General features: G+C 37.9%; 1 protein-coding gene across 8 annotated transcripts in view; it reads right to left on the bottom strand.

Moving 5' to 3' along the window:
* KLF12 (Kruppel like factor 12) overlaps nt 1-23,812 on the bottom strand; it is a 464,553-nt gene that overhangs the window by 14,108 nt on the left and 426,633 nt on the right. For all 8 annotated transcript variants that reach the window (XM_033177556.1, XM_033177557.1, XM_033177555.1 and 5 more), the window contains one exon: nt 15,434-15,591. In XM_033177556.1, coding sequence (XP_033033447.1) covers nt 15,434-15,591 — 158 coding nt within the window. The remainder of the gene's footprint in view (nt 1-15,433; nt 15,592-23,812) is intronic.

The following is a 23,812-nucleotide window of genomic DNA, read 5'->3' as shown; positions in this document are numbered from 1 at the left end:
GATTGCAGTGAGCTGAAATCGTGCTACTGCACTCCTGCCTGGGTGACAGAGCAAGATTCTGTCTCAAAATAAATAAATAAATAATATAAATTAAAAAGAAAAAATAATAAAAAAATAAAAATTTATAAGCTACTTGGGGCTAAGTAACTAATGGAGACATATAATAAGGAATGCAAACCTTCCCTATGCGGGGAGGGGGAAGAAAGTATACCAGAAAACAGCAAATTTAATTATCTAAGTGATAAAATTATCCTTATAAAAACATGTACTTTTATGATCCCCCCACAAATCTTATGCATAATATTCTTTGCTCCCATTGCCCCATTAATGAAACTGGAATTTAAGCATTCTCTCACCATGCTTGAAAAAAAAAGAAAACAAGATCTTCAACTCTCTCCTCAAAATTAGAGGCTGATATATGGGGGTAGGGGAAGAGAAGATGGCTACTGTGCCCAGCCAGAGAGCTCAAGAGAGACCTATGTTTTCATTAGACGCACCTAGTGCCTAGTATTTCATTAAAAAAAAAAAAAACAAAAAACAGGAAAGAAAGTCTGTAAGTGCTCTCCTTAGACTAGTCAAATTTTAGAAATGGATACCAAAAATTTGAGTAGCTACTGCATTGTGTTTTAACGGCACACTGTATCTTATGCTTGTGCTTTGAAGCAATTTAAAGCACACAACTTATAAACACATTAAGAAAGCAGAAACTAAGTTCATGATGAGAGTAAAACACTAATGAGAATGATAATTAAGTTTGTAAGATATCCAGTAGTATGTGTAAATGAGCCCTGAAAGGCTATAATAAAGAAGAGAATTGTCCTTTTTGTCTTCTTTCCTTTAAAAACTTGCTAGAAAATAGAAAGCTAAATTGAATTTTAAAAAAGTCAGCAGCAGGGACAGAATGGTAATTTTTCCATGAAAATGTTCCTATGGAAAGAGTTGGCTGGGACAATAAATGGAGTCAGACCCCTATCAGGGCCTGGGCTGCTGCCGGACTCGGGCGACTCTGCATCAGGTTGAACAATGGTGATAAGAAACTTGATTTCTATTAATTTCTTTAGAAATAATGCATTTCCCTTAAATTCATTTAAATTAGAATTCCTCAAATTACGTGAATTCTGCAACACACATAAGGGGAATGTGCTAATGCGTTACTCAAAACTGTTTTCTCTGGAAATAAGCTAAAAATAAAAATAGCCTACCTACCTTCTTTGCTCCTTTTGTCTAACTCACAAGTACACAGTTAATCGCTTTTGACAAGAGTCTTTTAAAATGTGTTTAATATTTTTCTGAATAATCTAAAGTTTTGACTTCACTTTGATTTGATCATCTTTGATTTTGGTTTCTTGTATTAAATCTATGAAATAGCAAACTTACAGAAAAAGGTATTGTGCATTTCTTTGCCCTACATTTTTGATGTAAAGAGAAAAATCAAAGGACACTAGTTGGGTAGCAGGTGTCTAGCTGGGTGATCCCATGCCAGTGCTTGGTGTATAGTTTATTAACTTCTAGGTCTTCAATTCTGAAGGGATGGTCTCTATGTCCCATGATAAATCCGTAGGCCGTTTCCAGCTTTTGTATTTTTTAAAAAAGAATATGACCATTTTCAGCACAATCTGTGCTTCTCCAGTTCTGTGAAAAACCTGGACTAAACTAGAAAAATTTCTGAAAAAGAAACAAGTTAACCAACACTAATAAGAAGAGCATCTATTTTTTAAAGTGAAGTAGTCCTCTAAATGTTAAAAAAACACAACATACCAAAAAAAAAAAAAAAAAAAACCAGGGTGAGGGAGGTGTGGTGTGGTTGTCATTGTTCATCCTAAAAACTCTTTAACTCCAGCGTGGAGTTCATGTTAAATACAACTACATATGCATATGCAGCATATAAAAATGTAGGTATTATATAAATAGAATAAGGGTTCTGGGAAAATAAAAACTCACATCAGGTTTTTTTTTTTTTTTTTTCCTTGAAATAACTCACTGATTTATTATGAAAACGACTGTCTCTTTCAATTTTGGTTAAAGAAAAGGATTAAGAGTCACTAAGTGCATTTCCATGACATTTATCCAGCAGAAGGCAGAATAAAGTCTAAAGAAAACACCAGGTATTGAATGAATTCCCAAAACCCACCAAACAAAAATAACTTTTTCAGGTACCTCCCATTTCGCCATCTGAAATGCTGAAAGGTAAATGCGTACTGAGACAAAAGACAGGTGCCCTTTCATATTAAAATGACATGTGAGCAACGCACATAAGAGGAATGTGCAGTTTGAAAAAGCCTGTGTTAAACAAAACACCCATGTTCTCATCAGCCTCTCTATTATTTTCTCAAGCAACTGAAAAGGAACACCTTTTGCAACAGGAAGCACAGGCATTTTCTTAGGTTCAGAAGTGCATTTCTGAAACGTGTCCCTGTTTAACTTTTATAAAGTTACGGGGCCCCAGACACTGACAAATGAGCTTCATTACATTCAAGGCTCAACGTATTTGCTGTGACAATCTGTTTCACTTGAGGAATGGTATTTGCATATGAGGAAAAAAACCAGAATCAAGATTCTTATCTTGTCTTCTGGTTTCTGTTACATTAGTTCATGAAAGTTCACAGAATTTAGATCTGGAAGGAAATTAGGTACTTTCAAGACGAGGAAACTGAAACCTAGAGGCCAGGAAAGAGCTAAGATTACAAGGCTCCTGACTTGTCTACAGATAGACCAGGTGGCTACACCTCTTCATAGGTTAAGGCAGCATAAAAGAACCACAGGTTTTGAAATCTGAAAGAGCACACAGCCATATGCAGGCTTAGTCACCTATATGAAATCGATCCAAGGCCAAAAAATTAAGCTTTCTGAAAGCTTCCCAGTTTCCTCATCTGTAAAATAGGAATACTATTTACTCCTACAGCACTGTTGTGAAACTCAAAAATACACACACTACATACCTGGCAAATAATACCCACTCAATAAAGGATATTTTACATTTACAAAATTCAAGGTATTTGTTTTTATAAAGAAATATAATTAATATAAAGTTAAAAATAGATCCTGTTTGCTGTTTTTTGAGCAATTAATTATGGTTTTGGGGTATGCGGATGCCAATCTTTATGCTGATTTTCTTAACATTTTAAACTATAAAGCTACTTTATAGGCCAAGCAGACCAATCTATTATATAATATCCATTTGGTCCTGTCAATTCAATCAAATAAGTAATCAATATGCCAGTCTCCATTCTACTGAATTGCCTGGACTGAATTAATTGACTATCTTTTTCATTAGGTATTATGAAGAACAAGTGGGTTCCTTCTTTCCTCCTCTAAATAATACTGCATATTCTCTAATAAGTTTCGTTGATAAAAATTATATTTGCTAAAGCATATAGTACTTTCCATGTACCATATTTTGCTCTAAGAGCTTTATGGATGTTACCTCATTTAATTTGGACAACTTCTTAATGAAGTCGTTGCAATAACTAACCCCACTTCACCCAGTGTCATCACCCAGTTGGCATGTGTCTCAATTACCACTCACCCTGCCTCTCAGCATTTTAAATTAGTGCTGTCATAAACCAGGATATCTGGTCAGAACTGGGCATGGAGACTGCAAATGTGAGCTACTACTCACAGGACAGGCAATGGTATTAACAAAAACAGGCTAGCCCTTCTCACTCAGAAATCCAATATAAATGAACTAAAATATCCCACAATAAAAGTGAACTTCAGTGTAAGTAAAAAGTTCAAGGTCAAAAGACAATATTTTATTTGGCTGTTCTGAGTTTCCATTTCTATGTAGTGACCTTTCTTTTCCTATGTGACTGGTTACTTTTTCCTCTGTTTCTTTTGCAGAGACCTCTTCCTTTACCTGTCACATAAATGTTTCCCAAGATTTTGACTTAACTTCTAACCTGGCAGATGTTCCTCTTGGCTCATATGGCTTCCAATACAACCTATAAGGGAAAGGCTCCTAAGCAGCTATACCTCAGTCTCTCTCCTAAGTGCCAGAGAGGGAGACAGGACATTTCCAATTGGCGGTCTGAAAGCATCTTCAACATGACCAAAACTTCCTCAGCATTTACCACCTAAACATGTTCCTCTTCCGGTTTTGCTATCTGGAAAAATGATAACTCCATCTACTCAGGTACCAAATCATCAATGTCTCCAGTTGGAGAGATTTCTTGGACTCTTCCCTCTGTGTGATTCCCTGCCTGCCCTGCTCTAATAATTACATCTGCCAGTTCTGCCTTCCAAAATCTATCCAGCAGTCCTCCCAGTTTATCCCCACAGTGGTGGTCTACCTTGCTTTAGGTCCTTTCCACCTTTTACCAAGACCAGTTTCTAATGATTCTGTTTCTCCGTCTTGCCTCCTAGGCACACCAATTTATTGTCCATGCTGTAGAGAAAGAAAACTTTTTGAAAGATAATCTGATCATGCCACTTGTTGGCCCCATAGTACCCTGAGACACTCTCTTCCCACCACACTGTGATTGAAGGTTTTCCTCTCTGTCCCACTCAGCAGTGCCACACTGAGGATGGCTTCGAGCCTTCTCACCACTGTATCCCCAGGGACTAATACATTAGTGCTGTGTGCTAATAAAGACTTGTTGATCCAACGAGTGAAACTACTTTAATTTAAATACTTTGTTCTTTAAAAAATAGAACATAGGAGAGTCAACAAAAGAGTAATCTATTTTTGTGAGACAGAATATACTGTTTACATTCTATCTATTCTATGTTTTCTTGTCTAATGAATTAGAATACATACTTTTGAAAAGAAAAATATATCTGTGAGGTATCATTTAATACTAGTGCCACTTGCAGTTCTAGTCTGCAAACAAATATTTTGTTTTACACCTCTAAAATTAGTAACATGTGACTGAGCCTTGTATTTTGTTGCTCAAATGAGCATTATTTTAACATTTTAAATATATTTCTTACAATTCTATTATTCTTGGTTATGGAGATTTTTAATTGAATTATCACGAGCATTATGAATCAACATTTTATTTATTTATTTATTTATTTTTGAGATGGGAGTCTTGCTCTGTCACCTAGGCTGGAGCGCAGTGGAATGATCTCAGCTCACTACAACCTCTGCCTCCCAGGTTGAAGCGAGTCTCTTGCCTCAGACTTCCGAGTAGCTGGTACCACAGGGGCATGCCACCAGGCCCAGATAATTTTTGTAATTTTAGTAGAGATGGGTTTTGCTATGTTGGCCAGGCTGTTCTAGAAGTCCTGACCTCAGGTGATCCTCCCACCTCAGCCTCCCAAAGTGCTGGGATTACAGGTGTAAGCCAATGTGCCCAACCCTATTTTTACATATTCTTTAACGATGAATCTATATTCTATCAAAATACAGTTTCTTATTGTCTTTAATAATTCCATTAAAACCACAAATTTTATATTACTAGCAGTTAATTTTACCATTAAGGATAAGATGACCAACACTCAAATCCAGTTATTCTTAGGCAGAACGAGAGAAAGTAGAAAGACTGAAGATATATATTCCATACCTTTTATATAACCCAGCTTTGATGGATGTACGGATAAAATAAAGCCAGAAGAAAAGGAAGGAGAATGATGTCACGAAGACACTATAAAGATCCCATGGAGGCCAAGTGTGGTGGCTCACGCCTGTAATCCCAGCACTTTGGGAGGCCAAGGCAGGTGAATCACGAAGTCATGAGATCGAGACCATCCTGTCCAACATGGTGAAACCCTATCTCTACTAAAAATACAAAAATTAGCTGGGCGTGGTGGCAAGCAGCTGTAGTCCCAGCCACTTGGGAGGCTGAGGCAGGAGAATCGCTTGAACCCAGGAGGCGGAGGTTGCAGTGAGCCGAGATCATGCCACTGTACTCCTCCAGCTTGCCGACAGAGCAAGACTCCATCTCAGAAAAAAAAAAAAAAAAAACCCAAAAAATCCCATGGCATATTTAACTTTGTACCGTCATTGATAATTTATGTGTTAACATAAACATAATTACGAAACACAACTCATTTAGTAATTTATTTATTTAAATGAGGCACTAATGGATAGGTTTAGAAGTCTTTTCTAAACATAGGAAAAAAGATCAACTTATTTTTTCAAATAAAAATAATAATTGATAGGTTTGGAAGTCTTTTCTAAATATAGGAAAAAAGATCAACTTATTTTTTAAATAAAAATAAGGTAAAACTTTTAAAACAAAATTTGATCAACTATGTACAGAATGGTTGCCTACATTCCAATCACTGTAAATCTTAAGCATGTATCTCTAAACAGTAACTCTCCATGATAGGTTAAAATGACTCCCTTCCCCATTAACGAAAATAAGGGCTACACTTGCAAAACATTTTGTTACCAATTCAAATTTTTTGTTTTCCTTGTTGGAGGTGGCACTGAAACATGCTTGCCTGCATACGCAGGTGATGCTTGCTGCATCCCCCCAGTCAGGACGAATGACCCCTTCAGTGCTGCTGTAGCAACTGGCATAGAGCTCACTCGGGGCTTTCCTATTACGTATTATTTTACATGCTGGATATGTGTGAATGAGGCCGTCTCTCCCACCAGATTTAGGACTCCTTGCTGTCTTCGTTTGTCCGTGACACCCATTACATTCAAAGAGCTGTGTGCCAAACAAGCACTCAAGAGCAGTCTATTTAATTTTATTTAATGATTAATGCTTTTGGCCCACATCTTCTCACTAGCTTCTAACACAATTTTAGTATATTACTAAATTACTGGGGAGACACCAGTCTATGTTAATTAAAGCCTTAAAAACAGATTACAGTCTCTTGCTCTCTCATTACTTTACCATCCCTGAAGGGTCGATGCTGAACGGGGAGGTACTGCTGGGTAGACATGCATAGGAGCATGGTTCCAGTGAAGAGAGAAGGCTTGTAGGTTATCAGCAAATTAGTCTGAGACCAGATGTAAGGACAAGCATAGGCTTGAGAGAAAACAGAGTTTCAATCCCAGCTCTACTGCTTTCCTAATACCTGCCCGTGTTCACGTGCCCTAATCTTGCTCCTTTCCAGGGAGACGTGTGATGAGAATATGTAAGGCACCAAAAGAGCTATGTTTGTGTTCAAAGGTAAAAAGGAAAACCTGAGAGTAATTCACACAAGTAGTTTGTCTAAGTTCACCAGTCAGTTAGGGGCCAAAGACAGATTGAAACTTTTGTCTCTGGACTTCAAGTTTGGTGATATTTCTATTATATTTTCGTACATCTCAGCAGTTACCAATATAGCTCATATTCACGAGCTATTTGATCAGGACTTACAAACAACTTATAGGGAGAGGATTTTTCCTTGAAAAATGTCAGTGTGCTCTTAAAGGATTTATTATCTTGGCATCACTAAGCCCTATGCTTTATCTAACAAGGAACCTAGATGGGGGGGGGGTTCTGAAATGGAGTTTTATGTGGAATGAGTTATTTAATTAATGAATACAGATGTGAAGTCATGAACAGCAGCACTCACTCATCTGAAGTTAAGATCTAGCAACCACAAGCACCTGCAAACAAAAGGCCACCAGGATGCACAGCTGTCACAAAGCCCCTGATTTTCTTTGTAGGAATATCCTCAAACCACTTCAGAATCTCATCCAGTAAATGAAGATGAAGATTCAAATTAGAAGCGAGAAATACAGGAATAGCAGCAAGAAATGATGAGACAAGTAAGAAAGTGAGAAAGGACAGAATCTGCAATCATTTAGGATCACTGTGTGGAGGGGCGTGTGTACATATGTGTATGTGCATTCCAAATATGTAATCAAATATAATTAATGGGATAAATATGTTATAGTATTTGATATTAATTACAGAGGCTTCATTCATCAAGAGAAAAATTATGAAATAATGTGTGGTTTCATAAAGGTTGGGAAGAACATACTCTGGAAACTGTTAAATCATAATTGCTTAATATTTTTAAGTGTCTATATGAATAAACTTCCTTTATGTACAAAATTCAGATATGAATAATTCCTAAGAAATGTGACTACCTTAAGTTTACTAAGTTTTAAGGTCATAGGTATCTGGTTTTCATATGAATTAAAATGAGTATTCTACGGGATTACTTACAGGGCCTCATAAATTTATTAGAGAACAGTATGTCAATCGGGGATAGAAAATATTTCCAGATTCATTTGAAACAGACTATTTTTACATATTGCAATTCCTTTGCAAAAAAATCTGATTTTATCTTTATTTTGCCTTTTTAAAACTTCATCATTAAATTGTACTATTCTGCAGAACACTGATAATGTCAGTGTCATTGTTCCGTTTTAATGTCATGTCACATATACCGTGAGAGTTCTAGTTTCTTCTTTTCAGATCCTCTGCTAGACTAGACCCAACATCTGGTTCTGGTGCACCATCTAGTGGCTGTAGGGATCACTGATGCCTGAATGTTACTTGCTTGTACTGCATTGTAGAAATTACTAGATCATTTATTTTTTAGAAAATAGTGAGAATTCTAAATAGCAAAACCAAATTCACAAAATTATTTTCTTCTAAAATTCAAATGCAAATCAGTTAATAAGCAATAGAATTCTTAATGTGAGGGAATCCATAGTGCATAATTGTTTTGTACAGCACATATTTAAATGACTATATTAATTTAAATGGCAGCGCATACTCATTTAAGTACTAATATTTATTTTTGAATATGAATATTTTTTAAAATACTCTGTAAACTGCTTCACGCACAGAGACCCACAATTGAAACAGTGGATATAATTAACCTGCTGACAATAATGTGTATGTGACGGCTAAGATATAGTTTTTCCTTTTTAACATGCCTTAAATGATTAAGCACAAGCAGGTCATTAAAAAATACTTGGTCACATCTTCATGTTATTATCTAAACTGTACATTCATGAAAATATACTTATTTTTAATTTAGAAAGGCACTCCTCAGCATTTCTTTTACTACTCTAAATTCTTTGCTAATATCTAGAAAATGTTCCTCTTTCAAATACCTACAAATATGTTTAAGTTACTAAGTTGTAAATAAAAAGATGACTGATTAGGTACTTATATGGTACAAAAAGATCAAGCATTAAAGGCAAAATTAACTTTCTCAAAGGAAGTTTCTCACTGATACTTACGCCCCTCCCATAGCGTGCATGGCTCTCGTAAGTCAACTGTTATAATCCCAAACTCCAAATTAATTGTGTTGGTCACACACAAGTAACTTACTCAATATGCCTGAAGCAAAGGTAAGGCTAAGAAGATATTTACTAAGAGCATGCAAACCAACCTGATTCCCTAGAGAACTAGTTTTGATTTCATTTTGAACGCTGTTATAAAATCTTATACATAATTATAAATCAGAAGTCAGGATGGGCTCATTCTGAACTAGTTACAGAAAATCAACAGAATTTCACTTTCTTTCTTTTTTAAAATAATGTTATTTGACTGATAATAGTTCAAGGAAGCCATGCCTGCACATAGTAACTATCTCTCTGCCAAGTGGATGAATGGATTTGACATATCTTGGTTTTGGGCAGGTATTTCACTTGGACATTTAGATGTAACTGTGAGGCAGAGAAATGTGAGCTGGAAACAGGAGAGCTAGGTGAATTTTGGCTACTGTTTAAAGAACTAAGACCTATCTGAATGGAGGCCTCTCGGATCATGTCTTAGGTTTTTTCCTTGAACGCATCCCATTCAATACATCATCAATTACCTGGCACAGATGAAGAAGCTGAAACAGAGAGCAAAAATAATAAAAGCAAAGTGGGTGGGGAGAACTTTCAAGTCATTTCAATTTATTAGAATAATGGGCCCAAATCAAGAAAATGAATATAGAATAATTATTTCTTAGACTTGAAAAAGTATGTGCAGCCCTCAGAATAATGATTCTGTCCTGTATTTCCAGCCTGTGCCTCAACACTTTCAGTGATAGGGAACACACTACTTACAAGCAAAGCCATCATTAAGGGACGGCTCCAATCCCACATAAAACATTGCATGCTTAGGTTTAAAAGAAATCTGTTATAGGTACAAGGGTTAGACAAGATATAGTTGTCAGCAGTTTTTGATTTAGATAACCTAGTAGAGAGAGTAAACTGCTAAAAAACTTAACACCATTTTTGCATATACAGGCATATCTTATTTTCTTGCACTTCACTTTATTGCATTTTGAAGATATTGTGTGTGTGTGTGTGTGTGTGTGTTTGTGTGCTGTGTGTGTGTTTACAAATTAAAGTTTTGTGGCAATCCTAGTCGAGCAAGTCTACCGGTGCCATTTTCCCAACAGCATGTGCTCACTTTGCATCTTTGTGTCACACTTGGGTAACTGGCGCAATATTTCAAACTTTTAAATTATTAGTATATTTTTTATGGTGATCTGTGATCAGTGACCTCTGATGTTTCTACTGTAATTGTTTTGGGGTTCCATGGACTGTACCCAAGATGGCGAACTCAATGGATAATTGTTGTGTGTGTTGTGACTTCATTACTGACCAGCTGCTACCCTATCTCACTCCCTCTTTGAGCCCCCCTATTCCTTGGGACACAACAATATTGAAATCAGGCCAGTTAGTAACCCTACAATAACCTCTAAGTGCTCAAGTGAAAGGAAAAGTCATACATCTTTCACTTTAAATCAAAAGCTATAAATGATTATGCTTAGCGAGTCAGGCACGTCAGAAGCTGAGACGGGCTGGAAGCTAGGCCTCTTGAGCCAGTTAGCCAAGTTGTGAAAGCAAAGGAAAAGTTCCACAAGGAAATTAAAATGTTATTCCAGCTAACACACAAATGATAAGAAAGCAAAACAGTTTTATTGCTGATTTGGAGAAAGTTTGAGTGGTCTAGATAGAAGATCAAACCAGTTATAATATCCCCCAAAGCTAAAGCCTAATCCAGAGCAAGGGCTTAACTCTTCAATTCTTCAAAGCTGAGAGAGGTAAGAAAGCTGCAGAAGGAAAGCTGGAAGCTCGTGGAGGTTGCTTCACGAGGTTTAAGGACAGAAGCTGTCTCCATAACATACAAGTGCAAGTTGTAGCAGCAAGTGCTGGTATAGAAGCTGCAGCAAGTTATCCAGAAGATCTAGCTAAGATCACTGATGAAGGTAGCCATACTAACCTATGGATTTTCAATGTAGATGATATACCCTCCTATTGAAAGATGTCATGTAGGACTTTCCGAGCTAGAGACGAGAAGTCAATGCCTAGCTTTAAAGCTTCAAAGGACACACTGACTCTTGTTAGGGACTAATGGAGCTAGTAACGTTCAGCTGAAGCCAAGGCTCATATACCATTCTGAAAATCCTAGGGTCCTTAAAGAATTATGCTAAATCGAATGCTAAATCTGCTTATGCTGTATAAATGTAACAACAAAGCTTGGATTTTACAGCATGGTTTACTGAATGTTTTAAGCCCACTGTTGAGGCCTACTGCTCAGAAAAAAAAGACTCCCTTGAAAAATATTACTGCTCCTTTACAATGCACCTGGTCACCCTAGAGCTCTGATGAGATGTACAAGGAGATGGATGTTGTTTTCCTGCCTGCTAACACAACATGCATTCTTCAGCCCATGGATCAAGGAGTCACTTTGACTTTTAAGTCTCATCATTTAAGAAATACATTTCATAAGACTATAGCTCCATAGCTAGTGATTCCTCTTGTGAATCCGAGCAAATTAAATTAAAAAACCCCTGGAGAGGATTCACCATTCTAGATGCCATTATGAACATTTGTGATTCATGATAAGTCAAAAATCAACATGAATAGGAATGTGGAAGTAGTTGATTCAATCCTCATTGATGACTTTGAGGGATTCAAGGCTTCCAAGGAGGAAGGAATTGCAGATGTGGTGGAAACAGCAGGAGAATTAGAATTAGAAGTGGAGCCAGGTGCAGTGGCTCATGCCTGTAATCCCAGAGCTTTGGGAAGCTGAGGCGGGTGGATCACCTGAGGTCGGGAGTTCGAGACCAGCCTGACCAACATGGAGAAACTCTGTCTCTACTAAAAATACAAAATTAGCCAGGTGTGGTGGCACATGCCTGTAATCCCAGCTACTTGAGAGGCTGAGGCAGGAGAATCACTTGAAACTGGGAGGTGGAGGCTGCAGTGAGCCGAGATTGCGCCATTGCACTCCAGCCTGGGCAATGAGAGGGAAACTCTGTTGCCAAAAAAAAAAGAATTATAAGTGGAGCCTGAAGATGTGACTGAATTCCTGCAATCTCATGATAAAACTTGAATGAATGAGGAACTGCTTCTTACGGATGAACAAAAAAAGTGATTCCTGAAATGGAATGTATTCCCAGTGAAGATGCTGTCAACACTGTTGAAATGACAATGAAGGATTTAGAAGATTATATAAACTTAGTTGATAAAGAAGCATCGGAAGATTGACTGCAATTTAGAAAGAAGTTCTATGGTGGGTAAAATGTTATGAAACAGCATCACACGCTACAGGGAAATCTTCTATGAAAGAAGAGTCCACTGATGTGGCCAACTTCATTGTTGTCTTAAGAAATTTCCACAGCCACTCCAACCTTTAGCAACTACCACCCTGATCAGTCGGCAGCCATCAACCCAGAGGCAAGACCCTCCACTAGTCAAAAGATTACGACTCGAAAGGCTCAGATGACTGTTAGTACTTGTTAGCAACAAAGTGCTTTTTAATTAAGATATGTGCTTTCTTAAGACAATGCTATTGCACACTTGAGTACAGTGTAAACACAACTTTTAAATGTAATAGGGAAACAAAAAAATTGTGTGCTTGCTTTCTTGTGATACCTACTTCATTGGGGTGGTCTGGAACTGAACCCACAATATCTCTGAGGTACACCTGTATTAAGAGAAGTCCATTCACAGGATGTGTTCCCTCAATTTGTGGTATGAAAACTTAAAAAGACACAATGATCAGCTGAAGTGAACCTATGAAGACACGGCTGAGAAAACTGGAGGTGTTTGATCTGGAGAATTAAGATGTGAGTTGGTTCATGACAGTGTTGAGAGGAACACCGGGGCCAATGAATGAAAATTATAGCATTATGATTAGAGTCATTCTGTTCAACCAGAAGATTCCAAGACCTAAACAGCACTGTAAGAGGCTATTGGACATTGTAAGAGAGAACTCTGCCTTCAGATTGTGTTGCAGAAGAATATGCAGCCACTCAGGGCACTTAAGGAGAGTTAGTTAAACTACTAATGTGGGAACAGTAGTCAGCCAGAAGTGCAAAAAAGATAATAACAGCTACAACCATCTGGTTGTTAAGAACAAATTTTTAAAAATACACATAAGTATGCAGAAAACTGCATAGCAGTGACTCGCTCTCTGTGAAATATGGCACACAAGGGGTTCCCCTAATTAGGAAACACTAGACTGTAACATATAAAGTTCATTCTGACCCTTAGAGTCTGTGATTTCACTGTATTAATAGCCAAGCTAATGAATTCTGCTTCAGCATAGCATTCAAGGTTCAGATTGTTTTGAATTACAATGCATAAATGACGTCTCCTCAGCTCTCATGGTATATGTTAGAATCTGTAAGATGCAATCCTATACTGCCATGGAGTTAAATCCTTTAATAGTACCTGATTAAAAATTTTCCTCTCTTTCACTGTTCATCACTTGGGTAAGAGAAGTAGAGGTGTCTGTGTGAAAATGAGGCTAATATGTATTCCAGAAAGCTCAAAGAGAATAGGAATAACTCAAAATATGTGATGAATCATTGTAGAAAGTCATTTTTTTAAAAACAGAAATGCTCCTATGACGTCAGTAATATGGCCTAATCATACTTCCTGCCATGATCTGTGCTCACTATCTACTGGTAGGATGGAATATACTTTTTTTTTTTTTTGAGATGGAATCTTGCTCTGTCACCCAGGCTGGAGTGCAGTGGTGTGATCTCAGCTCACTGCAAGCTCCGCCTCCCGGGTTCACACCATTCTCCTGCCTCAGCCTCCTGAGTAGCTGGGACTAGAGGCGCCCGCCACCATGCCCAGCTAATTTTTTTTGTATTTTAGTAGAGATGGGGTTTCACCATGTTAGCCAGGATGGTCTCGATCTCCTGACCTCGTGATCCACCCGTCTCGGCCTCCCAAAGTGCTGGGATTACAGGCGTGAGCCACTGCACCCGGCCAGGATGGAATATACTTATTCAATTTCCATGTCTTCACACTCATTCTTTGCCTTAATGATAAAGAAACTGACTTACAAGTAGAGCCTAAGAAACAGATAAAAACCTCTCGTTGGGAAGCTCAGAATCATAGAGAAGGAAGAATCTAGAATAAGTAGAATAGGGAGGCTGCGTACAGTGGCTCACATCTGTAATCCCAGAATTCTAAAAGGCCAAGGTGGAAGGACCACTGGAGCCCAGGAGTTTAAGACCAGCCTGGCTAACATAGTGAGATCCTGTCTCTAATTAAGCAGGAAAGGGAAAAGAATAGGGAGCAGAGAGGTGACATGGGCTAAACGGAAAAGGATGCTAATTTCAATTATTTTGATACCTAAGCTGGGAGGCAGTTTACAGAGTACAGTTATTTTCACATGTCTGAGACAGGAATCTGTTACATGTGAAGCCTCCAGTCAGTGACAGATGCTGTCAAGGAAAGACACGGGACTGGACTTGCTTGCTGTGAGCCATGTTTTACCGGGAATGTGTGCATGAGTTTCCCTGTTCTATTGGCTTCTTTGGGCTTCACACAGTCCAGTCACCACTCTTCTTAGAAGAGGTGGTGGAATTGTGGCACCCTCTTCCAATCTTCAGTCTTTTGCCAGGGCCTTGCACTGGAGGCATCCAGGAGGAATTGGAAGCTCAGGAAGCCAGAGGATGCCACCTGAGGGACATAGAAGGCAGAGGATGGGGTGGGCAGGGTCTAAGTGCAGAGTTATCAGTTCATTTCCTAGATGGATAGGGGAACGGTGGCAAAGGCAGTGAGTCAATTATGGTATCAATTTCCTTTTCTGTAAACTGTCAATACTAAAACTCCTCTCCCTATATAAAAAAATACCAGTGCAAATCAAATGGAGTTATGCCTGAATGTTTGTAAAAACTTCCCACAATGCTACGTATCTGTCATTTTTTATTTTCCAGTTGCTTACCTATTTGCTATTTGGGAGAGAGTTTTGAGGAGAGAAAAAAGCACGATCTAAAGGAATGGATAAAATACTAACTTTAAGAGAGAATAATTTTGTTCAGTTTCCTCTTTTATGTGCCATGTGGACATTTTTTAAAACTGATAGACTATAATGATTAAGTGGTGATGCTGATTATGAGAAAGACTACTAGATCACTGTGTTCCCAGCATTTTAAAAGCTCAAATACTTCATTGGTTTCTCCAGTTTCTCTCTTTCTCGAGAGAGAGAATACATTCCGCCTAGAAGGAGGGAACCGGATTTGAGAGGTACACAGGCTGAATGAGTACGAAAGGCTCCTGAGGTAAGTGGCCAGCGCTTTATGGACTCCCACTGGCTCACAGGTGAGAAGCCCTGCAGAGCGGTACCTGTATGTGTCCTCCGGTGAGCCTTCAGGTGAGAACTTTTTGTGTACACTTTGTTGCATCCCTCAAAATCACATCTGTGGATACGCCGTTTTCTGGAGTCTGGGGATTCAGACCGTCTCTGGCGTCTTGTGCTCTCAATACTAAATGGTGAAATTGAACTGGAAAAAGAAAAAGTGGAGTTACATGGTGAGATGCACAGCACCCCATTTTGGTTCTAGTGGCATGGGAACATTGTCTCAGACACTACAGCTTCACAGACTCAAGGTCACATGACCATAGTTCTTGCTACCACTCTCTTGGGCAGATCTCACTTTTTGAATCCTGAAAGGCAGGCAGCGTGAGTTCTTTCTGGCCAAACACTCCAAGGGAGAGAAAGACATGCTTAAAACGACAATAATAAAAACTGAAAGTAAATGAAAGCAGTAGTCGGTGAGTACTTCCTCATGATCAGAAGAAATAATCTGGTAGGGGTAAATTACCATCTCACAGTTTTGAATTTCTGAATATCCTGATAGAGAAGATTATAAGAAGCCTTGCTACAGACAAATGAATGACAAAATGATACATTTAATAAGTCACAAGAAGGTCTACACTGCATGTGACAACATAGAAACTCCTGTAAAATCACAAGGTACACTTCAAAACAAGTGAGGTCCGGCTGAAAGGAATGACATCAGTAACATTAATCATGACAAGTTATTTCTGTTTGGTGAAACGCACCTGACACTTAACTTTTCTAGTTGGAGTTGCTTTGTGGTGAGGAATAACATGCATTGTCTTTAAGGATTAGCTGTACCACCATTATAAAAAAAGTTTTCACTAAGAAATTTGGCCCTGACTTGCATGTTGTTTAATCTGAATGCCCCAGTAGAAAAGCAGGATTAGTTTATAATGTCAGGTAATTGATTAACATGTACTTTAAAAAATCTTAATCTCTTTCGATTGAGACAGAAATAATGACTCATCTTTTTTAGCTATCCATGACGTTCTTTAAAATTACAGTGACATACAATAAAAAAGCAGTCACTCATATTTCTACTCTACAAAATGTATTACAGTTAATATTTTGACATATTTTCTTTCAGCTTGTTCACATTTTGATGCTTTTAAAAACTAGTTTTTATTGGTAAATCACCTCTTTTAAAAGTTGAACATTACTGATAAAGATCAATTCCCCTCTTGTTTTCTACCATGATCCTGGTCCTTTCTCCTCCTTCCAGGGAAAAGCCTCTATCCTGAGTTTTCTTTACCTCTTTCCAATTCTTTTAAATTATGTTTACCTATACATACCTGCATTTACAGACATTCATTTTTTTGTTTTTTAAGTCATACGAATAATATCATGCCGTTTATATCGTTCTGCAAATTGTTTTATTCCTTTTTTTATTCAACATTTAACATTTGAGATTCATCCATGTTGATATAAATGCCATAATTCACTTATTTGAAGTGCTATATACTTATAACTTACCAATTTTAAGATCTATTTTTTAATATTTTAACCATCTCTAAAATCAGAATGCTTCTTACAACTGATGGCTTATTGTAGTTTTACTGGCGTAATTTTTTTATTAGTGGTACATAAAGTAACAGGGCATTTCACAATTGATGACATTTCAACTTAGATCAGGGGTCAGTGAACTTTTTCTGTAAAGGGCTAGATAGTAAATATTTTATTTCAACACTGAGGGCCACACAGTCTTATGTTGTAACTAATCAATTCTACAACTGTATAATGAAAGCACCTATAGATTATATATAAACAAATGAATGTGGTTATGTTCCAATAAAACTTTGTTTACAGAAACAGTGGGCTGGCCAGGCACAGTGGCTCAAGCCTGTGATCCCAGCACTTTTCGCAAGCTGAGGCAGGAGAACCGCTTGAGTCCACTGGGCAAGAAGGAGAGACCCTATCTCTACAAAACAAATAAACAAACAAACCAAAAAACAGTGGGCTGTATTCTGTCCATGAGCTGTAGTTTGCCGACTATGCAGTTAGATGAAATATGGTGGGAGTCCAGTGAATGTTCATTGCCATTTCCCAAGTGATGGACATATAGACTACTTGTAATTTGCACTTTTATATTGCTCCAGTGAATTTTTTTCTGAAAGTCTCTTTCTGCACACATGTGTCTTAAGATTTCAGCGCACCTTCTCCTTTAATATAAAGGCAAACAAAGCTTTATATTAGGTAAGGTCAAATATAAATAATATTTATCTACCTGTGTCTCAAACAGTTTTATGCAAGATCTACATTAGTAGAACGAAAGAACATATGTTATGCATGGCCAAGCCACTTTTTTCAGCTTTCTTATCAATGTAGATTTGTGATTTTCCACATAATTGACTCACAGTTGCAGGGATTGGGGTCTACCGTGAAAGGAGTCAAAATAGTGTGGCTGGCCTGCCTCATGTAAGAACAGCTGTAGTTACTCCTGACAAGGTATATTTTTATCACTGGGTTTGATTCCCATGAACAAGTAAGACTGTGTGGTGATAACAGAGCAACAGTAATTCATTTCTGGAATATGTAGTTATGAAAATAAATATTGATCTTGGCACTTCCTTTTTTTTCCTGAAAAAAAGGAAGTCATTCATAGTGTTGTACAATGTTTAACATCTTTTAAAAGTGAGAAAATGATAGAATATTTGTTTTCTGCAAGTTATAACTTAAAGTCTATAAGAACACTTTGTTTTGTATAATATTTTCTACACATGAATATACAGAAGTCTAAATGTAACTATGCATAAACACACACACAGAGGCTTTTGCTGAGTTTCACTGATTTGAGCTATTTATCTTGCTATCTGTATATAAGGAGAAAAGTAAAAAAATAAAAAAAAGAAAAACCAACCAAAAAATCCCTGAAATCAGAATTCAGTCATAACGAATGTTTCTTTAGGGACCAATGAAGTAATCCTGCAACACAGCCTATCAACCACTTAAACATACGGCAGGCAGAGAAACAAAAACAAAGGCTACAGAAGGTCATGAAATTGCTTCACTGTGAGTTTTGAATTTACATCAAAATGAAGACAGGTGGATTGTCTATAGGACCTCAGCCCTGGTTTTCCACATTCTAAAGTGAAATGTGGGCCAGGTGCGGTGGCTCACGCCTGTAATCCCAGCATGTAGGGAAGCCGATGCAGGTGGATCGCTTAGCTCAGGAGCTCAAGACCAGCCTGAGCAACATGATGAAACCCTGTCTCTACCAAAACATACAAAAATTAGCCGGGCGTGGTGGCTCATGCCTGTAATCCCAGCACTTTGCGAAGCTGACGTAGGTAGATCTCTTGAGCTTAGGAGTTCAAGACCAGCCAGGGTAACACATGGTGAAACCCTGTCTCTACAAAAACATACAAAAATTAGCTGGGTGTGGTGGCATGTGCCTGTAGTCCCAGCTACTTGGGAGGTTGAGGTGAGAGGATTGCTTGAGCCGGGGAGGTAGAGGTTGCAGTGAGCCAAGATCACACCACTGCACGCCAATCTGGGTGAAAGAGCGAGACCTGTTTCAAAAAAAGAGTTAAGTGAAATGTTTTAGAACATTATGAAGAACAAATACCTAAAGGTATTTGTACAATAAAAATCATTTTTAAAAAGGATATATGCAATGAATAGTTGTACCCAGTAAAGCTGTCTTTGAAATGACATTCAATGGGGCAATTTTCTCCTTGGTTCCCCTTTCTAAATGGCAGGGATATCTTCACATGTCAAAGAATCCTAGCTAAGCTATGCCTTTCAGAACTGCTGATTTTATTTTTTTGTGGAAAGGTAGGAAGGTAAGTAAAGCTGAGGTAACAGCGAACCAGAAGTGCAGAAGAACATGAAGAATACAGGAAGGTGACAGGACAGTCCAAGATCCTAGGGTGCTGCTGTTGTGCTGGGATCCCCAGCATAAATCCACAGTTGGCGGGCACGGCAAGTGGACAACAACTGTGGACTGGGGTTTGTCTGAGCCAAGTCCATGGCTGGAAAGGTGACAGTCGAGTTGTTGGTACCAAGTAATTTTGTATTTCCAGAACCTAGGACATTGTGGGCATTCAAAAAAAAAAGTTTGCTAAATAGAATAAATAATGCATTATTAAGCCTGGTATTCCTAATTTTTAATTTTATAATTAATTTATTAATTCTCAATTGGTTAATTAATTCTTACTAGGATACTTTGATTCTAAGTCTTCAGACAATGAGCACTCAATTCCACACTACTACACCCATTTCCCTGAGTTTCTTTTTTTTTTGGAGACAGGGTCTTGCTCTGTCACCTAGACTGGTGGCCTAGGTGGCACAGTCATAGCTCACTGTAATCTTGAACTCCTGGACTCTAGTGATCCTCCCCCTCAGTCTCCTGAGTAGCTAAGATTACAGGTACACGCAACCATGCCTGGCTAACTTTTTAATTTTTTGTAGAGATGGGGTTTTGTTATGTTGCCCAGGCTTATCTTGAACTCCTGGCTTCAAGTGATTCTGCCTCAGTCTCCCCAAGTGCTGGGATTACAGACGTGTTCCACTATGCCTGGCCAAGTTTCATATTTTCAGTGCTACACAAAGTGGCTACTGAATATCTGGAAATCTGGGTAACCATTAAAAATACATAGATATAAATGTCTCAATTATTTCCTCTAAGTTCAAGAGCAGTGTGTTCTAAAGTATTGCTTACAATTAAATTTCTCAGTGGGAGGCCACTGATAAATGTGTAGGATGCTGGTGAATGAAATAACGAAAGTCCTTCTTTTGACCCTAATAGGCATTTCGATAAGTTAGAGAAAGTGAGGGAAAGACCCTTACTCCTGGCAGTGTTATCTTGCCCCATCTCACTCGGGGGCTGCCCATAAGAAGGGGTGTTAGGTAATAGAACAGCTGGGTGCTTTCACTCTGCCTTACCTATGCTTTCTGAGCAACATGCCCTTTTTGCAGAAGACACTTGAAGAATCCTCACAGGCATGCAACCTGACTTCTGCGCTTCAAAAACTGACCTTATTTTAAAGAATGGGAATGTGCAAGTAACTACTGCATACACCAGTAGGGCATTCTTCGAATAATCTTTAGTAATAAGCTTGGTATGATGAAAATGGTTGAGGTAAAACACTTGTTACTGTGTTCCCAAATTCCATACTAAATACATCTGTACAGCCCCAAAGAATAAGAACTAAAGGCCCACTTCTTTCCCCAGAAGGTTAGACCATTTAGAGTAGTGAATGAACGCCTGAGGGGGCCTCACTGGTACCATGTTGTAATAATTAGATCCAGAGAGAACAAATGAGTGAATCATGACTTTGGTTGCACAACAGTCCCACTTGGAATGGCAAGTTAAATTAGAATTAAATCCAGAGAGGCTCAAAAAATCACATCCAAGAACAGCTCTATTTAAATGGAAGGTGCTGCATGGCTGCCATGAAAGAAATTAGGGTTAACTGTAATCAGCCGGTAATAAAAGACCATTCGTCATATGTGACCTTAGCATGATGAGATGTCCTTCACTGAAATTGAGTTTTTACAGGAGTTAAAAAAAAAAAAATTAAAAAGGCCAGGACAACCTTTCAAGCCTGGAAAGAAGACATAACACATCACAGATTTAAAAACCAGAGCAGAAAACACTGGAATTGAAGGAGCTTTAGTAAATTCACACACTGTATCACAACAGAATTCCAAGGGGCACAGCTGAGGATAACAGCGGTATTTACAGAATGCTTACTGTGTGTCAGGCACTGACCTAAATGCCTTAACCTTCAGAGCAACCCTCTGAGGTTGACACTACTATCCCTGTACACTGTATCCCTCTTTTACAGATGAGGAAACTGAGGCACAAAGAGGTGAAGGCTAAGGCCAAGACAAAGTCTACGGCTACACCAAAACTCAGACCGGAGTGGCTGATTCCAGAACTTGATCTTAATTACAATGTTATGCTTATTCAGATGAAGATACAGGTATTACAAACCAACATATGATAAAATGGGAAAAAGCAACAAAATATCTGTAGCATTTAAATTTCCCCTTTAACCCAATTATATAAAACAACAGCACATATAAGTGTTACTGAATATAGCCTGCTATGATAAGACATATACTTTTCTCTGGAGAACTGTAAAAAGGTAAACCATTTTATAAGTACTGTCAGATGGGCATTCAGTATACTTACTATTAATCTACCAAATAAAGTATTTTCTTTTCTCTCTTTTCATCTTTTTTTAAAGAGAGACAAGGACTCATTCTGTTGCCCAAGCTGCAGTGCAGTGGTATGATCATAGCTCACTGGAGCCTCAAACTCCTGGGCTCCAAAAATCCTTCTGCCTCACCTCCTGGGAGCTAGGACTACAGGCGCATGCTACCATGCCTAGTTAATTTTTTTTTTTTTTTTTTTTTGGGTAGAGTAAGGGTCTTGTTGTGTTGTCCTGGCCTGTCTTGAACTCCTGGCCTCAAGTGATCCTCCCACTTCGGCCTCCCAGAGTGTTGGGATTATAGGTATAAGCCACTATGCCTAGCCAGTACATATTTTCTTAAAGTTGTTATAAACTATATATTTACAAGGGAAATGTTTTTTAAAGGCTGATTTTGGCAGTGGTATATGATAATATCTTCCTTGACCATTAATGCCACAAAATTAGTCCCTTCCCTGTCATTCCACTTTATTTACAATTGGACCAAAAAGAATTGAGTTGGTTGCATGACAGAATTACCTTAACGGAAATGAGAGCATTCAGTTTACAAAGTATATTGTGTACTGTTTCTAAAGTTCAATATTATTTAAATTAAGACATTGAACATCACCTACAGAATTCTGAATTAACTTCTGCCACAAAATACATGTAGGTACAACGACTTCCTTGTTAGTGAATCAAACACCACCCTGGAAATGAATTATCAAGACCATAAGCAGAGCAAGAGTGGATGAGACTTTCAGTTAACCAGGATTTACATAAATCTCAGTAAAACAGATTCTATTCACATGAACAAGCCAGATATCTGCATTACTTTGTAGGCTTTCCCTTAACCAGCAGATGGCTCTCAGGGGCAGGAATCGTCATATGTATCTTCCATACTACAAGAGACTCTAATGCCTGTCAAACCACGTCAATGTCTCTCCTATGATATTAATTCCGGAAAAAGCGCTGTTTAGATACATTTACTACCAAATCCCTGCAGCTACATTCAGAGGTAGAGCAGATTCACTGGTGTCAAGTTCCTCTTTCATTCCTCTCTGTAGCATTTCACAGTAAACTACTTTTGAACAGATTGAAATTGTAAGATTAGTAGCTGCCACCCTTTTCAGAAGCTGTGACTGAGACATTATATCATGTTTTAATTTGGATTCAATAAAAATGTTTTCACAAAATGTATGAATCAAGAGAAATACATTTGCTAAAATGCGTCAAAAAGCTCAATCTTAGCATCTATTCAAACTAGAGTTTGGCAAGTTTTCCATATGAACAGAATATGTCTAAAATGCATATTTAATTACTGTTTTACTTTAATAAACAAAGTCTCCTACTAAACTAATTAAAAGATAATGGTTTACAAAGGAGCCTTTTGGGGGCCCAGGGGTTGCCCTGGGGATGGATTCACAGTATTTCATGATTTTACTTAAACATAACAGCAGCCAGTAAGTATTTTTCCACATCACTTTCTAGACAGTTAAAAAACTTAAAACTATTATAAGCTTTCTGTTCTTTTTGTTTCAACATATTTCAGCAAGCAAGATCATTAGCTCTATTAGGCAAAATGTTTAATCAAAATAGAAAAAAATGAAACATTAACAGTTTGCTATGGTTGGCTTTATTATCAAACTTTTATGATGAAATTAGACTACAAGTTGAAAGAGGGCTATTGGCTAACAAAAAAATATCTATTTCAGATATAGTGTATCTATTCAACATAGCTACTCTTTGGGGAATGTCTTATGCATTGCAAACACTTTCCCCCATGAATTCAATTCATAATGTAGGATGAAACGAGGGTTCTGAAACAGATATGGATTTCTGGATTATACTGGATGTACCCACTGAATGGAAGACACATAACATACTAAATAGTTAGAGGGATTTTCCCACAGAATTTCTTCAGAAAATATCATGATTTAAATTATGTTTTATGCCAGAGGTTACAGCTTGGTGGATTACATAAACCTTAAAAAAAAACTTTCTAGGTCAGAATAGGATTAATTATTTTAATCTGAATGCCTTAAGGTAAGCCCTGCCCTCCTCATTCTGGCATGGGCCCAACCCATGCCCGATTACTTATGAGAACAGCACTTTATCTTATCCATGTGGCTCTTGAACACATCTGATTTTGGGACTCTCTAGAATCATGCTAAATTTTAAAAATCAGTTATCCTTATTTGACTACAGTTAAACTTTAAGCTACTCAAGAGTGAAGAGTCTTAT

The sequence above is a fragment of the Trachypithecus francoisi genome, unplaced genomic scaffold (assembly GCF_009764315.1).
Source record: "Trachypithecus francoisi isolate TF-2019V2 unplaced genomic scaffold, Tfra_2.0 Lachesis_group18, whole genome shotgun sequence".
Classification (NCBI taxonomy): Eukaryota; Metazoa; Chordata; class Mammalia; order Primates; family Cercopithecidae; genus Trachypithecus; species Trachypithecus francoisi.
This window is presented reverse-complemented; position numbering and strand designations above follow the sequence as displayed.